This window comes from Carya illinoinensis, chromosome 4 (genome assembly GCF_018687715.1).
Source record: "Carya illinoinensis cultivar Pawnee chromosome 4, C.illinoinensisPawnee_v1, whole genome shotgun sequence".
Lineage (NCBI taxonomy): Eukaryota > Viridiplantae > Streptophyta > Magnoliopsida > Fagales > Juglandaceae > Carya > Carya illinoinensis.
Genome location: NC_056755.1, coordinates 11,314,305 through 11,339,626, shown reverse-complemented (window position 1 = coordinate 11,339,626; position 25,322 = coordinate 11,314,305). Strand labels below are relative to the sequence as shown.

At 35.9% G+C, this 25,322-nt stretch overlaps 2 protein-coding genes and 2 long non-coding RNA genes across 4 annotated transcripts; 2 read left to right on the top strand and 2 right to left on the bottom strand.

The window, feature by feature from the left end:
- Positions 1 to 2,067: 2,067 nt before the first annotated feature.
- Positions 2,068 to 4,429, bottom strand: LOC122306573. Its single transcript, XR_006241469.1, has 3 exons — positions 4,225 to 4,429; positions 3,318 to 3,459; positions 2,068 to 2,548 (listed from the first exon to the last, which is right to left on the bottom strand). It is a non-coding gene; the product is annotated as an uncharacterized LOC122306573 (long non-coding RNA).
- Positions 4,430 to 9,171: 4,742 nt separating this feature from the next.
- LOC122306883 lies at positions 9,172 to 11,515 on the bottom strand. The gene is made up of 3 exons (XR_006241563.1): positions 10,766 to 11,515; positions 10,522 to 10,548; positions 9,172 to 10,405 (listed from the first exon to the last, which is right to left on the bottom strand). It is a non-coding gene; the product is annotated as an uncharacterized LOC122306883 (long non-coding RNA).
- A 252-nt stretch (positions 11,516 to 11,767) lies between these two features.
- Positions 11,768 to 20,762, top strand: LOC122307682. Its single transcript, XM_043120714.1, has 7 exons — positions 11,768 to 12,610; positions 12,772 to 12,804; positions 12,935 to 12,967; positions 13,125 to 13,157; positions 13,475 to 13,530; positions 20,041 to 20,091; positions 20,631 to 20,762. Exons 1-5 carry the CDS (start codon positions 11,848 to 11,850, stop codon positions 13,501 to 13,503), a joined length of 891 nt encoding a protein of 296 aa, XP_042976648.1. The 5' UTR covers positions 11,768 to 11,847; the 3' UTR covers positions 13,504 to 13,530; positions 20,041 to 20,091; positions 20,631 to 20,762.
- On the top strand, positions 20,657 to 21,763 carry LOC122306239 (rust resistance kinase Lr10-like). Its single transcript, XM_043118674.1, has one exon. The coding sequence runs from the start codon at positions 20,657 to 20,659 to the stop codon at positions 21,761 to 21,763; it is 1,107 nt and encodes a 368-aa protein (XP_042974608.1).
- Positions 21,764 to 25,322: the final 3,559 nt, after the last annotated feature.

Below are 25,322 nucleotides of genomic sequence, written 5' to 3'. Positions count from 1 at the left end.
ACGTCCAACCAAGAAAGTACAATTTAAAACAAAAGGTAAAATAATTGCTATAAAAAGATGAATTTTTTAAAACATGTAATAGTTTGAAAGTAAGATAAATTGGAAAAGAAGAAAGAAGATGATTTTTGAAAAGAAAGAAACGAGAATGTTTATATAAAGTAGTGAAGAAATATTAAGATTTACTCAATATATGGGATGAAATAAAGAAAGTAACATTCCTTATAAAATAAAACGGTGGTGAACTTATAAAATATATCATGGTCGATTACTATAATATCTACAATTAACTTGAATCACTACAAGATGTCTACCATTTGCAATTACATCAATCAAATTTCTGCATTATTGTGTATATATTGCATAGAAAAAGAGGATTGTGAATGCTTTGGCTCTTGTTTAAAAGAAAAATATAAATTTTTTTTTCTATGGACGAAAAGTAAAGAGACGTCATGAGGTTGATGGTCAAATCATTAAAGTTAAAATGTCGCGCACTGATCAATTAAGGAGGCTATGGACATACGTGAAGAAGATGTCCATTGACTTGAAAAATCAGCACAAGCACTCAATTAAGCATGTTTTCTACGTACTTTTGGATGCCCAAGTTCTCTAACGAGTCTTTCAGCTCCTTCTTCGTGATCCGTCCGTCACCATTGCGATCAAACATTTGAAAAATACGTCGAAGTTCTGAGGGATCCATGACGATCACTAAATATCTGGGATTAGTAATATAACCTGATTGAAGAACAAAAGATAGGGAGTAGTGAAACCAAAAAAGAAGAAAGAAGATGATATAAACTTGGGGTGGTGAAACAAACTCAGAAAGGAAGATCGAAAATAATGGGTTCAAGAAGGTTGCAAAAATGGAAAATCCTCAGCAAGACGGTTGGCCTATGTGGTTGGGTGTCAATAGCTTGACAACCTGCGGTGGATGCTCATTTAGATGGTTGAGTGAGTAAAAAGGAAAATGACAATTTATTTATTTATAAATCTTTTAATATTTTAATTTTCAAAAACGCCATATTATTTTTCACCCTACAGCTCTTTATTATTATTATTATTAGAAACAACATTCCAAACCCCCCCACCCCAAAGTAAAAATCGGTGACTTCTAGAAAAACTGTTAACGGCAGAAGAGTAGAAAATTGACAATGGATGAAAGATGGTCGATTACTATAATATCTACAATTAACTTGAATTATTACAATATGTCTACCATTTGCGATTACATCAATCAAATTTCTTCATTATTGTGTATATATTGCATAGAAAAAGAGGATTGTGAATGCTTTGGCTCTTGTTTAAAAGAAAAATATTTTTTTTTTCTATGGACGAAGAGTAAAGAGACGTCATGATGTTGATGGTCAAGTCATTAAAGTTAAAATGTCGCACACTGATCAATTAAGGAGGCTATGGACATACGTGAAGAAGATGTCCATTGACTTGAAAAATCAGCACAAGCACTTAATCAAGCATGTTTTCTACGTACTTTTGGATGCCCAAGTTCTCTAACGAGTCTTTCAGCTCCTTCTTCGTGATCCGTCTGTCGCCATTGCGGTCAAACATTTGAAAAATGCGTCGAAGTTCTGAGAGATCCATGATGATCACTAAATATCTGGGATTGGTAATATAACCTGATTGAAGAACAAAAGATAAGGGAGTAGTGAAACCAAAAAAGAAGAAAGAAGATGATATAAACTTGGGGTGGTGAAACAAACTCAGAGAGGAAGATCGAAAATAATGGGTTCAAGAAAGTTGCAAAAATGGAAAATCCTCAGCAAGACAGTTGGCCTATGTGGTTGGGTGTCAATAGCTTGACAACCTGCGGTGGATGCTCATTTAGGCAGTTGAGTGAGTAAAAAGGAAAATGACAATTTATTTATTTATTTATTTTTTATAAATCCTTTAATATTTTAATTTTCAAAAACGCCATATTATTTTTCACCCTACAGCTCTTTATTATTATTATTATTATTAGAAACAACATTCCAAACGCCCCCACCCCAAAGTAAAAATCGGTGACTTCTAGGAAGACTGTTAACGACATAAGAGTAGAAAATTGACAATGGATGATGGATGGTCGATTACTATAATATCTACAATTAACTTGAATTACTACAATATGTCTACCATTTGCGATTACATCAATCAAATTTCTGCATTATTGTGTATATATTGCATAGAAAAAGAGGATTGTGAATGCTTTGGCTCTTGTTTAAAAGAAAAATATAATTTTTTTTTCCTACGGATGAAAAGTAAAGAGACATCATGATGTTGATGGTCAAGTCATTAAAGTTTAAATGTCGCGCACTGATCAATTAAGGAGGCTATGGACATACGTGAAGAAGATGTCCATTGACTTGAAAAATCAGCACAAGCACTCAATTAAGCATGTTTTCTACGTACTTTTGGATGCCCAAGTTCTCTAACGAGTCTTTCAGCTCCTTCTTCGTGATCCGTCCGTCACCATTGCGGTCAAACATTTGAAAAATACGTCGAAGTTCTGAGGGATCCATGACGATCACTAAATATCTGGGATTGGTAATATAACCTGATTGAAGAACAAAAGATAAGGGAGTAGTGAAACGAAAAAAGAAGAAAGAAGATGATATAAACTTGGGATGGTGAAACAAACTCAGAGAGGAAGATCGAAAATAATGGGTTCAAGAAGGTTGCAAAAATGGAAAATCCTCAGCAAGACGGTTGGCCTATGTGGTTGGGTGTCAATAGCTTGACAACCTGCGGTGGACGCTCATTTAGGCAGTTGAGTGAGTAAAAAGGAAAATGACAATTTATTTATTTATTTATTTTTTATAAATCCTTTAATACTTTAATTTTCAAAGACGCCATATTATCTTTCATCCTACAGCTCTTTATTATTATTATTATTAGAAACAACATTCCAAACCCCCCCACCCCAAAGTAAAAATCGGTGACTTCTAGGAAGACTGTTAACGGCACAAGAGTAGAAAATTGACAATGGATGATGGATGGTCGATTACTATAATATCTACAACTAACTTGAATTACTACAATATGTCTACCATTTGCAATTATATCAATCAAATTTCTGCATTATTGTGTATATATTGCATAGAAAAAGAGGATTGTGAATGCTTTGGCTCTTGTTTAAAAGAAAAATATAATTTTTTTTTTCTAAGGACGACAAGTAAAGAGACGTCATGATGTTGATGGTCAAGTCATTAAAGTTAAAATGTCGCGCACTGATCAATTAAGGAGGCTATGGACATACGTGAAGAAGATGTCCATTGACTTGAAAAATCAGCACAAGCACTCAATTAAGCATGTTTTCTACGTACTTTTGCATGCCTGAGTTCTCTAACGAGTCTTTCAGCTCCTTTGTGATCCGTCCGTCGCCATTGCGGTCAAACATTTGAAAAATGCGTCGAAGTTCTGAGGGATCCATGACGATCACTAAATATCCAGGATTGGTAATATAACCTGATTGAAGAACAAAAAATAAGGGAGTAGTGAAACGAAAAAAGAAGAAAGAAGATGATATAAACTTGGGGTGGTGAAACAAACTCAGAGAGGAAGATCGAAAATAATGGGTTCAAGAAGGTTGCAAAAATGGAAAATCCTCAGCAAGACGGTTGACCTATGTGGTTGGGTGTCAATAGCTTGACAACCTGCGGTGGATGCTTATTTAGGCGGTTGAGTGAGTAAAAGTAAAATGACAATTTATTTATTTATTTTTTTTATAAATCCTTTAATATTTTAATTTTCAAAAATGCCAAATTATTTTTCACCCTACAGCTCTTTATTATTATTATTATTAGAAACAACATTCCAAACCCCCCCACCCCAAAGTAAAAATCGGTGACTTTTAGGAAGACTGTTAACGACAGAAGAGTAGAAAATTGACAATGAATTATGGATGGTTGATTACTATGATATCTACAATTAACTTGAATTACTACAATATGTCTACCATTTGCGATTACATCAATCAAATTTCTGCATTATTATGTATATATTGCATAGAAAAAGAGGATTGTGAATGCTTTGGCTCTTGTTTAAAAGAAAAATATAATTTTTTTTTCTATGGACGAAGAGTAAAGAGACGTCATGATGTTGATGGTCAAGTCATTAAAGTTAAAATGTCGCGCACTGATCAATTAAGGAGGCTATGGACATACGTGAAGAAGATGTCCATTGACTTGAAAAATCAGCACAAGCACTCAATTAAGCATGTTTTCTACGTACTTTTGGATGCCCAAGTTCTCTAACAAGTCTTTCAGCTCCTTCTTTGTGATCCGTCCGTCGTCATTGCGGTCAAACATTTGAAAAATGCGTCGAAGTTCTGAGGAATCCATGACGATCACTAAATATCTGGGATTGGTAATATAACCTGATTGAAGAACAAAAGATAAGGGAGTAGTGAAACCAAAAAAGAAGAAAGAAGATGATATAAACTTGGGGTGGTGAAACAAACTCAAAGAGGAAGATCGAAAATAATGGGTTCAAGAAGGTTGCAAAAATGGAAAATCTTCAGCAAGACGGTTGGCCTATGTGGTTGGGTGTCAATAGCTTGACAACCTGCGGTGGACGCTCATTTAGGCGGTTGAGTGAGTAAAAAGGAAAATGACAATTTATTTATTTATTTTTTATTTATAAATCCTTTAATACTTTAATTTTCAAAGACGCCATATTATTTTTCATCCTACAGCTCTTTATTATTATTCTTATTAGAAACAACATTCCAAACCCCCCCACCCCAAAGTAAAAATCGGTGACTTCTAGGAAGACTATTAACGACAGAAGAGTAGAAAATTGACAATGGATGATGGATGGTCGATTACTATAATATCTACAATTAACTTGAAGTACTACAATATGTCTACCATTTGCAATTACATCAAACAAATTTCTGCATTATTGTGTATATATTGCATAGAAAAAAAGAATTGTGAATGCTTTGGCTCTTGTTTAAAAGAAAAATATAATTTTTTTTTCTATGGATGAAAAGTAAAGAGACGTCATGACGTTGATGGTCAAGTCATTAAATTTGAAATGTCGCGCACTGATTAATTAAGAAGGCTGTGGACATATGTGAAAAAGATGTCCATTGACTTGAAAAATCAGCACAAGCACTGAATTAAGCATGTTTTCTGCATACTTTTGGGTGTGCAGGTAAAAAAATTAAATTCTTATAAGGTGGTTAGACTTTAGGAGTGCTGGATGCATGATCTAATTTTATTCAAACACCACTTGAGTTTACTATCTACTTACATTTTATATTTAAGAATAATTTATTTATTTTTTGTTGTACGTTTGGAGTCCCTAAAAGAAAAGTACCGTGGGTTAACACCCTCCTTGTTAATTGTACATCATTCAATATCTTATAAAAACATCACCTAAGAGTTTGAAATCCTCAAAAAAGTTAAAAAAAGAAAAAAAAAAAAAAAAGAAAAAAAAAAGGTTTTTACTTTACACAAATATTTCCTCTGTATCATAAGCCATTTTTATGAAGGCTACATGTCCTATCAATTGTTGATATCCTTCTTAGCCAACAACGCGGATGAATGATGTTTCATGATGCTCATATAATTTCATTTTTTAAGCCATGTTAATTATATTTTGTTTTTTAATTTTGTCATAGCTTACACATCAATATTATTACCTAGCCTCTAGTATTTTACGTGAGCACATAATTAATATATATATATATATATAATACAACGTGTGGATGATTATCAATTATGATAGTTGACATGAATCCATGTGAGGTCTAAATTAAACAATGCATCAAGGAGATAAGTCTTTTATATATGAGTGTCATCTTGTTTAACGTTGTGATCTTTCAATGTCAAGCAGCACCCGTCTTCTATATATAGGACATTGATAATGTTGCCTACCAATTCTTACCGATAAGATTTCTGTGTTGTATACGTATTGGGCTAGAAAAAATGAAAAATAAGATTGGGACTACTTAGACTACTTTTTTGTCCTTTTCCTTTTTAATATATATATATATTTTTTCATTTACAGAAGTATATAAATATTCCAAAAATTAATACCTTTTTCTACAAATAATTTTAAAACAAATTCGTATATATGCTCGAAGTTTTGAAGACTAACAAAAGATTAGGGTTGTTTACCCGGGTATCCGGGTATACCCGGTTTAAAACTCAGGTTTAAAACCCGAGTGGGGTTACGACCTGGGCCGGTACCCGGGTGAATCCGGGTTTTAGGAACCCGGAAATCCGGGTACCGGGTTGTACCCAGATTTTTTTTTTTTTTTTGGGTAAAACTCAACTTTCATAAACATACTTTTTTTTTTAATAATAAAAGTCTATATTTATATGAAAATGTTGAGAAGCATGATTCTCCTATATTTTCAAATATTAAAAAAAAGTGTTGAAAATCATAATTTTCATAAAAGCCATATATTGTATAAAAAAAAAAAATTAACTCATTAAAAAGCATAATACAAACTAACATTTTCCAGAATAATAAAAATATATAAAAATGAAAAAATAAAATGCATGCAATCCACTACATATTATATTATTTTATTATTTACACATTACATTACATTAATACAAAATACAAAACTAAAAGATATGAATTACAAAATAAATCTGGCAAGTAGCAATTTTGAGTAATCTGATTGAGAGAGATCCAACACAATTTGTATGGAGAGAAAGTCAATAATCTTTAGAGGTTTTAATTGCATAGCATTAATTAGCCAATTTACTACTAATAAGATTACATCTCCTTGAAGCTGATGATGTTGTTGTAATATGGGCATGATCTTCAATCCATCATGCCCATATTACAAATGGGTAATGTAGTGATAATAAATTATATTAGCACAGAAAACAGGATCAAACATGTTAAAATATGATTAGATTCTGAAATTGGTTCAATCTGCGTAGAAAGAAGATAATTCTCTAGCCTAGAGTGAAACTAACTCAAGAATTATGAATCCATGATTTATTGTTTATCCATAAAAAATAACAAGCAGGTCATGTCTAGCTAGCTATGTGATGCATGCCTAGGTTAAATCTTAAAACATCCAATAAAGAGCTAGCTTTCCTACTACCATTATTTTCGTATGAGAAATTAAGAAATGAATCGATAAAATATACAGAGATATGATCATTTGATTTCTTCTAAAAATCTTGGGTCTGTATTCATTGGTTTATATTAAATAATTGCAAATTATTTATATTAAAATCTATATGTGGTATCTTCTATCTCTAAGACTTTTTATGTACAATCCTCAAGTCTTTTTCTTTGATTCCACTGCATGCCATGGAAGCAAATTAATATCAAGGAGGAAAGTATCATTGATAGGCATCGCCCAGCTAGGTAGATATCTCAGTGTTTTATGACATCTTTTTCTTTGATTCCTGTTATTCAATTCCGCAGTTGGACTCATTAATTCAACTAACCTACCAAATAAATAAATAAATAACTTTTTTATTTTCTGCATTAAAATATCTTCATTAAGCATGCATCAAGAGGCTCTCTGCCTCATATAATATTCCACATTCCACTGAACCTCATATACTCTTCACAGTATGTCTAAACCTAAAATCAGTTGTAGACATGAATAAAATAGGAGCAAAATTTGTATAAATCACACCTAAAATCAAAAACCTAAAACAAATCACACCCAAAATCAGAAACTGCACCAAACAAATCACACACACTAAACAAACCACACCATAAACTAAAGAACTGAAATGGAAGAAGAGTTAATAAAAAACTAACCTTGATTTATAGTGTTTTTGAGGATGACGAGATGAAGGCGAGTTGGAGATGATGTGAATGACAGCGATGACAGACTGAGGGAGGGAGGCTAGAGTTTCTGGAAGATTGGTAGAGAGAGAGAGAGAGAGAGAGAGAGAGAGAGAGTCAGAGAGAAATTGGGGGGAGGGGGAGAATTAGGAATTTGGGGTAATAATCCAATGCCAAAACGACGCCGTTTGGCACTGGGTTTGAGTTTTTTGATCCGCAAATGAAAATCAAAAGTCATAACGTGGATGCTCAGTGCATTTAGTAAATGAATTAAATTAACTTTCAATATATATGTTGGAGCCAATCTCTAATAGCTAGCCAGCTTAATTATGAGATCATGATCTGGTGGTTTTGAAATGGGCTAGTTTCCTTTATATTATATTTATTAGCAATTGAGAACATCAGTTAAACATCATTAGCTAGCGACATTTCGTAGAAATATTAGTCTTAAAGCAAATCAAATCGACTTACATACCAGCCAGGGAAGTTGCAAGTGAATATATAAATTATATATATATAGCTCTGAAACTTCATTGTAAATCCGATTGCAATTGTAAGCTAGCTGGACTACATAATTATTAACTTACCAAACACATGACATATGGTTGCCACGTGTTTTGACTGGTTTGAACCTTCCAACTTGCAAACCAATGTGATGGGTTTATTTTTCACCATTTGCATTACAATAACTTTGTGCGTTTTAATCATTTTTTTTTATTTTTTATTTTTATAAAAATAAAGTGAAAGATATAGATAAGGTTTACAATTAGTTCACAACTTTTGATTAATTCTTTCAACCAATTCGTTCAATCTTTTGATTAATTCCTTGAAGGATGCGAGCATTTCAAAAAAAAAAAAATAATAATTGAAAATGAGCTTTATTCTTGAAGATTTATTAGTTCATAATTAAACAAAGTGAAAATTAACTTGAAATTGTTATCGTAATGTTAACTATGAATTGAATTATGCTTGTTCAAATACATGGTATGCATTGTGAGAAGTTTTAATACTTGCATAAAAGTATCTGTTAAGAATCAAATAGAAGGAACCTAGACGACGGAAAGTTGTAGACATTCCCTTAAGTCAAATTTGAGCCATATATAACTTAAACTCCATCTTCACCATATAATTTAATTAATGAATCTTTGTATAGGTAATACTAATAGTATAAAGTGAGTTTATAGTTTGATACAAACTCAAAACTTAATATATGCAAACAACTAATTAAAATCATTGGGTCACCGCCATTAATGATTAATGGATCACGCATTATGCATTACAAGTATACAATACAAAATGGAAATCTTGGTAGACATCACCAAGATAGTGTATCTACCATAAGAATACTTGTCAATGTCGATTATCTCCTTCCAAAGCACCAAATTTTATTCGAAACAAATATGATCATATCAAGTTCATATATAAGAGGCAACCTTGAATTCCTTTATGATCATTCCAACATCAAAAGTAATAATGTTTAACTACAACATGTTTATTTCAATATCTTTAAAACAAACTCCTAACACTTAATCTAATTCTAGGATAACGTCCAATTCTTGGCCTAAATGCATCATAGGCTTCTTTGCATGGATCCTCGTAGGGCATAGGGAGGCAAAAGGATTAGGAGGCATGATTAATTTATCTTCTTCTACTAACATTTGAACCACAAGTTTCATAGAAGGACGATCCATTGGGTGCCACTGGATGCACCGAAGTCCCACTATTGCAAGTTTTTTTGCAATTTTCATATCTCCATCATCCTCGATAAAAACTCGTAACTCTTCTTTTTGTTCCAAGAGATTGTAGATCCATTCTGGAAAGTAAACTTGGCTAGTTTTTTCCGACGTAATGTCAACACTTCTCCTCCCTCCAACAATTTCAAGCAACAACATTCCAAAACTATAAACATCTGCTTTATAAGACACAGTCCCAAAGTTTCTAGAAAACACTTCAGGTGCAATGTAACCCACGGTCCCCCTGGCTGTGGTCATAGATACTGCACTTTGATCCTTGGAACACAACTTTGCAAGACCAAAATCAGAAATTTTTGGAATAAAGTTTTGGTCTAGTAAAACATTATGAGGTTTGATATCAAAATGGAGGATTCTTTGATCACATCCTTAGTGAAGATATTCGATTCCTTTTGCCACACCTAGAGAAATATCATGTAGTCTCTCCCAACCAAGAAAATGACTCTTCGAATTCTCTGAAAATATGAACTTTTCTAATGAATAATTTGAAAAGAACTCATAAACTAGTGCCCGTCTAAATCCATCAGCACAAAATCCAACCAAGCGAACCACATTGACATGATGGATTCTACCCATTATTCCAACTTCATTTATGAATTCTTCTCCGTTTCCCTGGGAACTATTCAAGATCTTCACAGCAACGTGGATTTCATTTGAAATTTTTCCTCTGAACACTGTTCCGTAGGCTCCTTCGCCCAATTTCTCGGTAAACTGATTTGTAATCCTTTTAAGGTCAGCGTACAAGTATCTTGTGGGCTTGTAGCTTCTGTAATCGTCCAAGAAACTTTCAATCTTCTTTCGATATTCTTTTTCTGCTTTGTCATTACTATAGACGCGATAAAGTGCAAAGGCAAGCAGTACTAAAAGAGTTGGACCTAAAATGGCACCTGCATACATATATATATCAAACATTCACCAAGTCAAGAGCTCAAGTCTTCCCCGATTAATTAGTACGTACATCTGAAACTTTCTAATATAAAAAGCCAAGGGATAATTAACTTACCAATGGTCACTAATTTTGTTGATGCACCTGTAAAAAATTAATTTGACATATATAATCATCAGATTCTCATTCTATTCTGATGAAGTAAACATGAGAGCAAAGGCATCATTCCGTGATTAAAAGTTTTTATTTTTTATTTTATTTTTTAATGATTTCTTGAATATTGCAGAAGATTCCCCGTGGCTGCAGATCATCCATAATAAGAAATTGAGTAAAGAGTTGGTAATTGTATAGAAGATGATACCTTTGTTGTGTTTGGGGAAGCACTAAATTTCTGACTCGGTACTACTGCTATTAATATTCATCAACCCACAATTCATGCCTTTCAGTTCACATTTTCTGCAAGCTGGTCTGGACCAATTCAAATAAAGGATATCAACAAAATTAGATACAATACCATATGGAATTGATCTAACACTATACATCTTTCTACAAGGTACTATGGGCAACTCGTTGATGTCGTCATTATTAAACAAGACATAAACTTGGTGGCTATAGGTAGTGTCATTAAGACAAGAAATCGCCCTCCCATCACTGTGTCCTTCTCTTATAGCATGGGAACAGTTGAAAAATGCAAAGTCAGAAAGGCCGTATCGATATCTTGGGAATTGGAAAGGTGAGGAAGATAAATCGAGTTGCCGGATCACTCTTGGAAAGCAATGATCAGGATGATATACTTGAAGTTCCTGAGATTTGTAGTCAATCTTTTTGACAAAAAGCTTGACTGAACTTGGCAGCTCGAGCACTGTATCGTCCGTAGCGGAGCAGGACACATGAAACCCAGGTAAACCACAATTGTCCGGGTGGTGGTCTTTGAGTCGGAAAGGAAATCGGATGGCTGGGCCGTGGCCGCCACACCGAAATGAATCAGCACAATCATCATGTTGGCCTCGAACGTGGTGTAAGACGAAAACCACAAACAACAACAAATATGACTTTGCCATTCTTATTACGATCGAGCAAATACTTGATTGTCCGTGGCCTACAAACCAAAGCTAATAATTAATTAGCAACCTATGACGCAGCGGCTTACGTCAAACTAATTTCATAAATAAAAAACTTTGCATACAAATTTGTATAATTATTGAAAGAAAAAATCTATTCACCGTTATTTTTTTTTTCATTATTTTCTCGTTATTTTATAATATGATATTAAATAATAAATTTATAAATAAAATATAATAAATAATTTTTAATTATTTAATATTGAGTTGGTGATAAAAAGTGACGCATGTGTACGCTTCTATAATATTGTTTGTTAACAGCTGTGGAAGCTATTCGCTATACTCTCTGTCTCTCTCTGTCTCTCTCTCTCTCTCAGAGAGAATGAAGAAAAGTGTTTCCCTTTCTGCAGGACTCATGGCGCTTATCGTTCTAGTTGTGTTACTTCTTCATCAAACTTGTAGTGCTAAGGATACAAATCAGGACTGTGTTCCTTCTTCCTGCGGCAATATCCCCAACATAAGCCCTCCATTTCGATTGGCAGACGACCCTCCAAATTGCGGCGACCGAAGGTATACCCTGTCTTGTCAGGACAACCACACCGTGTTATTCTTATTTTCCATAGAACACTACGTACAGGAAATCAATTACACTTCCCAAACAATCCGAGTTGTAGACTCGGGTATTCAAAAGGGTAATTTCTCCTACATCACTGGTTGTTTCCGTTTACGGGCCAATACTCCATATTATCCTACGAGGTCCATCGACAGAAGCATACAGTACATGGTTTTGTTGAACTGTGAAAAGCGAGTGAATTCCCCACGGTATTTGAACAAATCTGCTTGCTTTGGCAATAGAGCGTATGCTTCCAACTCATCTTCATCCCAGCCCGAGGCCGGGTTTAGGTATGTGCTATATAACCAGGCGAAAGCAGGGGATGTGGAGGACTTGTGCCAAGTAGAGCATATATTCCAGACATCGTGGCCGTCAGTGCGCAATTTGCTTCCAGAAGACCCAAGTGGTATTTCCTGCACAGACTTATACAACCTATTGCTATACGGTTTTGAGATTTCTTGGTCTCAATATTGTGGAAAGTGCGGCATCTTCGAGTTTAGCGATACAAATCTTTGCTGCGAAAGACATACGGGTGAGTAAACACTGCGGGATCCGATTTCTTATCAAATAAACGATGAATGCTACTTTACGAAATTTCTTTATGCATGTATACCCCCATATATACCAAACCCCCATAACATATAGGAATGTTTCCAACCGCTAACGTTATTCGTCTTTTGTTTGTCAAACCAGGAATCCTTGGAATACCATATCGGGTTTACACTGGTGAGTTTAATTTTTATCTCAAAATGGACGATGAAAAACTTGGATGAATTGTTGTGATGATGATGATGAAGAATTGATTTTAGTTGATAATTCCAACCGCTAACTTTTATTCTGTTCTTTGGAGAACCAGCTTTCCGAGGCATAGTAGATCTTTCGTATTCAGGTAAGGTTAATTTCTTTCTCCAAAAGTTTCTGGAGTGAGTTGTATTAGGTGAATTATTGGGCCATATTTTGAAATTATTTAAAGTCACATTTTCATTTATTTTTCATGGATTTTAACTTATGTATATATATATATATATATATTTTCACTATTGTAGTTATTGACGATAAAGTAAGGCAGACAGAGCGCGGTAAGATCATCTAACTCTGTTTTTTAATTTATGTAGGTTTTGTTTCCATGCTTGTTTTTTTTTTTTTGTTCCAAATAATCTATTAATTAGGTAGAGCTCAATACGAAACCATACGGCATACAGTGACAGACAAAAATCAATTTTACCTGATCATTCATTGGTCTGTGATCGATGCATCAAATTATTAATAAGTAGTTTCAGCACTTAGACAAGATGATCAAACTTTTAAGGACAGTTACTTGAAAGATATTACAAATAATATTACTGGTTTTAATAAAATGCTAATGATGTTATTCTAATTTTCTTCTGCAAAGCAGGACGTCGGATCGTATCAGAAGTTATTTAACTGGGTGGTATGATGAAGGTGACTTATGTCACCACCTAGGGTTTTTTTTTAGAGAATTTGCTAACCTTCTAGAAGCCTCCAAGTCTTTTGTAATCTTGTGGAATTGTGTGGAGTCATCTAGAAGGGGCGTTCTAGACAATTTAGGGTAGTGTTCTAGAAAAGGGCCTTATAGACAATTCTAGAGTAGGAATCTAGAAAGTTCTTTACCGTTGGATTGATGACAAGTGTCACAATCCTACCCATTCTTTGTACCAAGAGTTCCCTATAAATAGAGGGGCTCTCATTTGTGTAAATCACCAAGCAATAAGAGAAACAAGTTCTCTAGAGCATCTCTCTCTATCTTCTCTCTCTAGTTTGTTCTCTATTGTCTTGAGTCCTTTAGAAGGCTTACTTAGGAGCTTTGTGGGAGAGAAAGCCTCCTAAGGCCGCACGGGTCGAGTGAAGAAATTCTAAGTCCGTGACAGTTGGTATCAGAGCCAACCAAGTTAGGATGGCGGATCCAAGTGAGATCACCATGGAGGTCCAGGAGACAAGAAAGAGCAAGAGGTCGAAGGACTCAAGCTCATCTATGGAGTCTCGTCTCGATGGGATCGAGAGGGCCATGGCCAAGATATTGGCCAAGATCGAGGAATGGGATCAGTCTCACAGGGAGGTGAGCACCTTCGACAACACGGTGACCAGGATGGAGGTGGCGGTAGCGGATGTCAGGGATCGGCTTGACATCGTGGAGCAAGGTATGGAGGAGCTAGGATTGGAAGGACAATCCGAGTCGCTCAAGGAGTCCATTCTAAGCACCATCCAACCTACCATCGAAGCACAACGTGTTGAGAACGTTGCTTTCCAAGACCGGGTCTTGGGGGAGCTAACGAAACTCCAGGGGCAAATGGAGGAATACCGCGTCGGTCTAGAGGAGACCAAGGCGGATTGGGCTATATGCAAGCGTGCAGTGGCCAATGGGGGCGTCGTCGGAGCTGGGATGATGGCGACACCAAGGGTGGATACCCCCAAACCAAAAGAGTTCGATGGCAAGCGGGATGCCAAAGAACTTGACAACTACATGTGGCACATGGAGCGCTACTTTGAAGCTTTGAACATGCAAGACGAGCGTGTCAAGGTACGTACTGCTTCCCTCTATCTTACTAATCTTGCTGGTACCTGGTGGCGTCGTAAGCATAGCGAGATAGAGAAGGGTACTTGCTCCATTGATTCTTGGGAAGAGTTCAAGCGTGAACTCAAGAGGCAATTCTATCCCGAGAATGTGGCAATTCATGCGCGGAAGAGAATGAAGGAGTTGAAGCACACTTCTTCTATCCGCAACTATGTTGAGGAATTTTCTGCCCTCATGCTTCAAATTACAAACATGAGTGAAGAAGATCTCCTCTTCAACTTCATTGATGGTCTCAAATCTTGGGTGGCTCAAGAACTCAAGCGTCGTGGAGTCAACGACATCTCCACCGCCCTGACCGTGGCAGAGACCTTAGAAGAATTTGAGTACCATAAGAGTGACAACTCTTCAAAACCCAAGTCTTCGAAGGACAATCACACTAAGGGTGGGGGAGCGAAGGGGTTCAAGCCTTCACAATATAAAGACCGAGGTGACAAGCCTTCAACATCAAAGGAGGGCAAGAAGGACTACTCAAAGGACAAGAAGCCAAAGGATGCTTGCTTCCTTTGTAACGGCCCACATTGGGCTAGAGATTGTCCTAAGCGGAAGGCCCTCAACGCTATGTTGGAGGAGAAGGAAGTTCAAGAGAAGTCGCACCTGGGGTGTCTACAACTTCTCAACTCTCTGAAGGCAAGCACGAAGCCAACCACCAAGGATGGATCCTTGATGTTTGTAGAGGTGCTAGTCAATGGGAAGAAGAGTCACGCCATGGTCGACTCAGGAGCTTCTCATAACTTCATTAAGAAGGAAGAGGCCACACGGCTAGGGATTCCTCTTAAGAAGGGTCAAGGGTGGCTGAAGACTGTGAATTCTGAAGCCAAACCCCTCGATGGCGTAGCTCACGGGGTGGAGCTACAACTTGGCACTTGGAGAGGCACGGTGGACTTCTCAGTCGCTCCTATGGATGATTTTGACATCGTGTTGGGGATGGAATTCTTGAGACAGTTCAATGTAGTGTCTCTTCCCCACTATAACTCGGTGTGCATCTTGGAAGGGGGTCCATGCATGATACCCACCGTGTCCAAGCCAAACACCACCCAACTTCTATCCGCCATGCAATTCAAGAAGGGATGGAAGAAGGGCGAGGTGTCATACTTGGCTTCTATGGAGGAAGGTGAAGTGAAGATTTCCTCCCCTCCACCCAAAGAAATCCAAAGGGTCCTCAGTGACTATGAGGATGTCATGCCGCCAGAGTTGCCCAAGCAACTACCACCTAGGAGAGAGGTGGATCATCAGATCGAGATGGAACCCGGCGCCAAACCACCCGCCAAAGCCCCTTATCGCATGTCACCTCCAGAACTTGAAGAACTAAGGAGGCAACTAAAGGAGCTACTTGATGCCGGATTCATCCAACCCTCCAAGGCACCATACGGGGCACCTGTGTTGTTCCAAAGGAAACATGATGGGTCGTTGCGGCTGTGCATCGACTACCGAGCTCTAAACAAGGTAACCATCAAAAACAAGTACCCTATTCCTTTGATTGCTGATTTATTTGATCAACTAGGCCATGCAAAGTACTTCTCCAAGCTTGATCTAAGATCGGGATATTATCAAGTAAGAATTGCGGAAGGAGATGAAGCCAAGACAACTTGTGTAACTCGCTATGGGGCATACGAGTTCCTAGTGATGCCCTTCGGCCTCACGAATGCTCCAGCTACCTTCTGCACGCTCATGAACAAGATCTTTCATCCCTATCTTGATCAGTTTGTGGTAGTCTATCTAGATGATATCGTCATCTATAGTTCTACCCTTGAAGAACATGTGGAGCATCTAAGGGTTGTTTTCCGTGTCTTACGGGAAAATCAACTCTATGTCAAGAAGGAGAAGTGCTCATTCGCTCTAAACGAAGTCCATTTCCTTGGCCACAAAATCCAAGGGGGAAAACTCAGCATGGAAGAGGGGAAGATTGAGGCAATCAAGAAGTGGGATCCTCCCACTAAGGTTACCGAGCTCCGATCCTTCCTTGGGCTTGTCAACTATTACAGGAGATTTATAAAGGGATACTCCACAAGAGCATCCCCCCTCACTGACTTGCTCAAGAAGAACAAGGTCTGGGAGTGGTCCTCAAGGTGTCAGGAAGCCTTCGACGATCTGAAGACAGCCATCACGGAGAAACCGGTCATGGCCTTACCAGATTGTACCAAGCCTTTTGAGGTACAATCAGATGCATCGGATTTTGCCATAGGGGGAGTTCTTATGCAAGAGGGACATCCTATTGCATATGAGAGTCGCAAACTCAATGAGACTGAGAGGCGATACACCGTGCAGGAGAAGGAGATGACGGCCATCATCCATTGCCTCAGAGTTTGGCGACACTATCTACTTGGCTCCCGTTTTGTAGTCAAGACAGACAACATTGCCACTAGTTACTTCCAGAGTCAGAAGAAACTAAGCCCAAAGCAAGCTAGATGGCAAGACTTCTTGGCAGAATTTGACTTTGTCTTGGAGTACAAACCAGGCAAGGCCAACCTTGTTGCTGATGCATTGAGTAGGAAGGGTGAACTTGCTGCTATCACTCAAGCTCAAGGGGAGCTACTCGAGGTGATCCGTGAAGGCATGGAGCATGATCCCTTAGCCAAGAACTTGGTGAACATGGCTAAGGAAGGGAAAACCAAGAGATTCTGGGTAGAGGACGGTCTTCTCTACACCCTCAGGCGGAGAATCTACGTTCCAAAGTGGGGAAACCTACGTAGGAACCTTATCAAGGAATGCCATGATTCCTTGTGGGCTGGACACCCGGGCCAACGACGTACTCGAGCTTTGCTGGAAGCTTCATACTATTGGCCTCAACTGAGAGATGAGGTGGAACTCTTCGTGAAGACCTGTCTTGTGTGTCAACAAGATAAGGTGGAGAATCAGAGTCCTGCAGGATTGCTAGAACCACTACCCATTCCTTCACACCCATGGGAGAGTGTGAGCATGGATTTCATAGTGGCTCTACCTAAATCCGAGGGTTGCGGTACCCTCATTGTGGTGGTAGATCGATTCTCCAAGTATGCCACTTTCATCGCGGCTCCTAAAGATTGCTCAGCTGAAGAAACTGCAAAATTATTCTTCAAGCATGTGGTGAAGTATTGGGGCTTACCACGGAGCATCATCAGCGATCGAGACCCTCGCTTCACAGGAAAGTTCTGGTCAGGACTATTCAAGCTTATGGGGTCTGCCCTACATTTCTCTACCAGCTTTCACCCTCAGACAGATGGGCAAACCGAGAGGGTGAATGCCTTGTTGGAGTTGTACTTGAGGCACTTTGTGAGTGCAAACCAATCCGATTGGGCCAAGTTATTGGATGTCGCTCAATTCTCCTACAATTTACAAAGGAGCGAGTCCACAAACAAGAGCCCCTTTGAGATTGTAATGGGACAGCAGCCACTTACTCCCCAGTCATTGGAGACAAGCTACGCGGGGAATTGTCCGACAGCTTTCAAGGTTGCTAAGTCTTGGAACGAGCAATTGGATGTGACCCGTTCCTACTTAGACAAAGCAACCAAGAAGATGAAGAAGTGGGCTGATCAGAAGAGGAGGCACGCAGAGTATCGTATAGGCGACTTGGTGTTAGTAAAGATCTTGCCGAGCCAGCACAAGTTCACAAGAAAGCTACACAAGGGGCTTGTACGACGTTACGAGGGACCATTCCCAATCATCAAGAAAGTAGGGAAGGTCTCCTACAAGCTGGACTTACCCTCCAAGTTCAAACTTCATCCAGTCTTCCATGTCAGCTGCTTGAAGCCTTACCATGGTGATGAAGAAGAGCCAACACGAGGAGAGTCTAAGCGTGCACCTTTGGGCATAACTACCACTTTCGACAAAGAAGTAGAAGAAATCTTGGCGGACCGTGTCATCAGGCGAAAGAGTCATATGCCACGCCAAGAATACTTGATCAAGTGGAAGGGATTGCCCGAGAGCGAGACAACTTGGGAACCAAAGGAGTCATTGTGGCAATTTGAAGATCATATCCGAAGGTTCCATGAAGACACCGCGTCGAGGACGTCGCGAAGCTTGGTGGGGGAGAATGTCACCACCTAGGGTTTTTTTTAGAGAATTTGCTAACCTTCTAGAAGCCTCCAAGTCTTTTGTAATCTTGTGGAATTGTGTGGAGTCATCTAGAAGGGGCGTTCTAGACAATTTAGAGTAGTGTTCTAGAAAAGGGCCTTATAGACAATTCTAGAGTAGGAATCTAGAAAGTTCTTTACCGTTGGATTGATGACAAGTGTCACAATCCTACCCATTCTTTGTACCAAGAGTTCCCTATAAATAGAGGGGCTCTCATTTGTGTAAATCACCAAGCAATAAGAGAAACAAGTTCTCTAGAGCATCTCTCTCTATCTTCTCTCTCTAGTTTGTTCTCTATTGTCTTGAGTCCTTTAGAAGGCTTACTTAGGAGCTTTGTGGGAGAGAAAGCCTCCTAAGGCCGCACGGGTCGAGTGAAGAAATTCTAAGTCCGTGACACTTAGGTGAGGTCTCCATGGCATAAGTGTTAGATTTATTTATACAGTAGACTTCGATCGCTAACTCTATATTTCAATCATTTCAATTAGAACTAAGGGTGTAAAAAAAAAAAAAAAACCAGTGAACCGGTAAACCGGACCGAACCGGAATAAATCAGTGGGATCGGTTGGATTCCGAGCTTGGTTCGGTTTGGTACCAATTTTGTTTTTATTAAAACTGGTTAAAATCGGTTCAATTTCAATCTTTTTATCTAAAACCGGACCGGACCGGTTTATATATATATTTTAATTTTTTCTATTGTATATAATTTATATATAATATATAATTAAATATAAAATAATTTTGTATTATATAATAAATTACTAATTAATATAATATTAAATTTTAAAATTTTATATCATTTTATTTATTATATTAATAGTTATACTAATACTGTATCACTATATATTATAATATATATAATATATCACTATATTATAATATATCATTATAGTCTATAATATAATTATAATATATATTATAATATACTACAATATATTATTACTATAGTATTATATACTATAATATACTATATTATATATTATATAATATAATACATTAAAACCAGACTGTAAACCTGTAAAACCAGAGTACCGGTTTATGAGGGTAACCGATACGTAATTGGTTTTGAAAAATGCAAAATCGTTGCATACTGATTCAGTTCTAAATTTTGTCTAAAACCGGACTGAACTGAACTGGTTATACCCCTAATTAAAACTTTGCTACTCATCATTCCCACATGCCACACATTACATAAATAGCATGGTAATCTGGTTTATTAGTTGGAAACTTGTTTATTCCATTTTCTTATGCCATGAATTTTTTAATTCATTCATGATCAAATCTCTTTCTTGGTTAATTAATTAATGCATTCTTTCTTGTAGGATCCCATCTAAAGATCCTATTACCACTAATGATCATTACTATCAACCTCGGTAAGAAGTATATATGATCACTGCCTTTCATTTTCTTCGTTTTCTATTAATTCCCCTTTTAGAAGATATACACGCAAGAAGATGGATAATATTAATGAAATTTTAAAAAAATAATAGTAACCTAGCTTGCTTAATTAGTAGAATTTGAAAGTAGCACAACGTGTATATATATATATATATTTTAACCATATCTAAGGATTCAGCATGTTAGTGCGATGCATGTTATTGATTTTTGGCGTTTAAGCATCAAAGCATACTTTTATATATGAACAACTTCTCAATAAATACATTTTTTTTCACACGAAGGAGGCATTGATCCTTCTAAACTAAGAGAAGATGCATGATGATATTATTCTAGGAGTAGCAGCTTGTGGTATTGAATATCTAGGAGGCTGTGAAATTCATCATACGTACCTTTCGTTTTAATGAAATTTACCAGGAAAAATAACATGAACTACTTTGCTTAAGTACTAGAACTTTTAACGATTAATAGATATATTTTCTTACAATCTATTTAATTTGATTATGCTTTTTCATAGGACTATTCCATGGAGCAAAAATTATAATGGCGACCCCATTTGTGATTGGATTCTTGATATATAAATGGCGTAGGAGACATTTATCGGCGTTTGACATCATTGAAGAATTTTTACAAAATAACAATAATCTCATGCCAATAAGGTATTCGTACTCAGAAATTAGGAAAATGACCAAAAATTTTAAGGATAAACTAGGTGAAGGAGGCTATGGCACTGTCTTTAAGGGAACACTTAGAAGTGGCCGACTTGTAGCTGTAAAGATGTTAGGTAAGTCCAAAGCTAATGGGCAAGAATTTATCAGTGAAGTTGCAACAATTGGAAGGATTCATCATATTAATGTAGTTCAACTAATTGGCTTTTGTGTTGAGGGATCAAAACGTGCTCTTATATATGAGTTTATGCCCAATGGGTCTCTCAATAAATACATTTTTTCACAAGAAGGAAGTATTCTTCTAAGCTATGAGAAAATGTATAATATAGCTTTGGGAGTAGCTCATGGTATTGAGTATTTGCATCGAGGATGTCAAATGCAGATTCTGCATTTTGATATCAAGCCTCACAATATTCTTCTTGACGAAGACTTTACTCCTAAGGTTTCTGACTTTGGTCTAGCAAAATTGTATCATATGGATGACAATACTATTTCTTTAACTGCTGTAAGGGGGACGTTAGGATACATGGCCCCTGAGTTGTGCTACAAAAATATTGGAAGCATCTCGTACAAAGTTGATGTTTATAGTTTTGGAATGTTATTGATGGACATGATGGGTAAGCGAAAGAACTTTAATGCAATTGCAGACCAATCAAGTAAATACTTTCCCACTTGTGTCTATGAGGAAGTGCAAGATGAAAATGGCATAAGAATAGAAAATGCCACAGAAGAGGAAAAGAAAATAGCCAAGCAGATAATTGTAGTTGCTTTGTGGTGTATACAGATGAAACCTAGTGATCGTCCTTCAATGAATAAAGTTGTAGAAATGCTTGAAGGAGGTATTGAAAGTTTACAAATACCTCCCAAGCCTTTTCTATCATTAGTGGAGAGAGAACCAGAGGATCTTGAAGACAATTCAAATCAAACTTTCTCGTCAATTCAATCAAGTCAATATACTCAATCGTCGATCCGAAGTAATTGATATGTTGATTGTGGATTTTACATGGGGAAGCTAGTAGCCCTAACCAAAAAGGAAATCTTGTAATATTGGACAGCTAAAAAATGCTTCATATTATTATGTAAGAATTTCGCATTCCTTTTTCTGTGATTGCTTTCCTTATTCCTATTATCTTTTACTTAGAAATTTTGTTTGCTCATACTTCATTAACGAATTTGACAAGATACAATTCTATTATTCATTTTTAACTTAATGATGGTCTTCACTTGCTTCTTGAATTTTGCATATATTACTCATTGTAAAGCGCTCCTGAAAGGTCAAGAGGCCGTTGCATTGGTTCCAAGGCCTTATGTTGTTTGGAGTCCCTAAAAGAAAACCGTAAGGATAACACTCTAGAGTCCTCCATAATCTTATAAAAAAAACAATCCCCAAAAGTTTGAAAGTTTAAAACAATTAAAAAACAAAAAGAAAAAGAAAAAATAGTGTTACTTTTTACAATCTCCTTATAATTGTCAAGAAAAGGAAAAAGAATAAGCCATTTTTGTGACAACTACATGCCCTATTAATTCTCGAAATCCTCCTCGGTCACTATGGCTAATGAATATTTCATAATGCACATATGATTTCATTCTTTTCAGCCATCTTAATTATATTTTGTATTTGAATTTTGTATCCTACACAGCAACATTATTACCTCTATATGTAACACACACATATGTCCTTATTGCGAAATAAAATCCTTTTTATAACTGTCAATTCTAGGATATTAGAGAGCTCTTTGCACACATCATGTAAACATTTCCCTTTAAGATTTTATTTTGGACAAGTTGGAGAAAAGAGTTATGACCATGGTTGTACTCTAGTAATTGATGATGGCTCATCACTAGCCTAGACTCGTTTCAGTATATCTCATGTAGCAAAGAATAAGTCCAACCTCCAAAAGAGTGGAAAAACCTCAAAGCCTAATGCTTCTCTCTCTCTCTCTCTCTCTCAAAGCCTACCCCCCAAAACATGGGCTTCACTACTCTTTATTGAAGAAAATTGATGGGCTTAGCTACTTAACACTTCCCTAACAAGATTACTAAAGTCATCCGGACCGAGACTCATTAGTATTTATTATTATCTTTTTCATTTATTTAAATGGACTTGATTAATTTTTGTAGAATTAAACCTAAATTTGATAGATGCCAATCTTAATTTTTAAATAAATTTATATATGTATATTATATTGAGCAAAGAATAATAATTTGAAGAAGGAAACACCTACATAGACAATGCAACTTTCACTCAACTTAGGATTGATTCTAGAGTGACTTGTGCTTTACGAGAGGACCTTTATTATCCTATTTTTTTTTTTTCTCTCCTTGATGGATCATATCATGATGAAGATAACTCACAATTCAAACAACCTGCATGCAAGTGATAAGGCTAAAATTGAAGGAAACAAGCAAGGTGATGAGCCTTCAAACTAACCCTATATAATCTTGATAAACATGTAGAATTAGAGATGCAATCAAATACTACTTTATAATCATTTATAAATAAATGCGGACTCCCTCTAAGAACCGGAGAGGAAATCTTTCTTTACAAAGCAATGCATATTTATAGTTTTGCACTTATTTACCTTCTTTTTTTCAATTTTAAAATTTTTTTAAACTAGAACATAAGCACAATTTCACGAAATTTCCAAGAAGATTGTTAATGTCAACAACAAAGAAAGAAAACAAATGTCATCCATTTAAAAGAGCAAACATATTATATATTTTAACAAGCATGGTACCAGTCTCATTGATTGATGGATTGCCATGTTGTAGAAGACTCACTGGCATAGGCTCATTTATATGTGTATATATTGCATGGTAACAAGTTTCATAGCAAATTCAAATTATCATTTCTTTTTTTCAATTTGAGTATAGTTTATTCCCAAATACATGAAAAGAAATCGCCAATATGATCATTTGCTCTTGAACAAGGAAAATTATTAAGTAGCCACGGAATATAGTTAGGTGATACTCTTAACTTATTATGACATGCCATAACGTTAAAATTGCTTGTATAAACATTAATTTCTTATGACATGCATAGCATTTTAAGATATATTAAGAGCACCACTTGTTCATATTTTAAGATATACACAACTTGGGTTACTAACTTTAATCCATGGTAGGAGATAATCCATCAGAATTTGGATATTTTTTAAAACTATAGATATATACTATTTTTAAAAATTTAAGAATCGATATCGGACCGATTTATTACTGAAATTGGAACTATCAGTTTTTTCAATTTCTATCCAGTCCGACCTTTTTTTTCTGGTTTTGCAGGTAAACAAAATCATACTCCAAAAAAAATTTAGGAAGTGATTGACTCATATCCCTCATTTTATCTTATATTAATGTTAAAAAATTAAAATTTATATGTTATATAAAAAATTATTAGATTAATTTATGTTAGATCATAATAAAATGTTATATTAAGATTTATAAGATTAATTTTATATTATATTAAATGTTGTATTAATTTTGTGTTACAAGATTAATAGGCGATCTTAAGATTTAATGTTATATTAATTAACAATTTAGCATATATATATATAATATAACATAAAAAATATAACATAAAAAAATTGTATATAATATAAAACCCATATAAATTATATATATATATAATATAAAAAAATCTAAACATAATTTATATGCATATATATATATATATATATATCGGTTCAGCTCGGTTTGAATTGGTATTCTAAAATCCAAAACCGGTACCAGAACCAATTTCAACCGGTTTTGTTAATTAGGAATTGGTACTAGGCTGGACTAGTTCAAAACCTAATTGAGCCCACGGATTCAATTGGTTCACTGGTTTCCCAGGTTTTGTTTTACAACACTATCCATGGATAGAGATTAAACATAGAAAAAAATGAAAAATAAATTAAACAAAAGAAGTAGAGAGATGAAAATAAAATGGAGTGAGATTATATTTAACATTCAACTTTGTTTTATTGATAAAAATATATTATATTTCTTTATAAAATAAAATGATGAGTTTTGATAAATATTTTCAAGAAAAATAAGGTCATCTACATAAATAGAGTTTTTAACATAAATACGATGATTAATCTTAATAAATATTTCTAGGAGACAAAATCATTTAAATAAAATGAATTTGTAAAATTATATATTTTTGGGGCTCCAAAAATAAAGAGGCTAACTTTCCCGCTTAGGAGTAAAGCACTTATATACATACTTTTTCTCGCTCAGAGAGAGCCATGATTATCCCCTTGTAGTTGAGGAAGATTCCCCACACAACTAGGATAAGTTATTCTCGGTTGAAGACTTTCCAGGAAATTCCCATCTCTCACCACATACAACAAAGAACTTGCATTGCTAGTTTTTGGCATTGGAATAACGACCCTCAAAATCGCACAACTCAATATTTGGAGCAGGAGTAGAATTTGCAAATGTTGCCCTCCAAGGATTGGATCCTGTGAGTAAATAAGAACTCTCGGGCGATTAGATTCGAATAGTCCTCACCAACAACTTCTAAAACCGTGCATCATATGATATAGCATGATATCAGG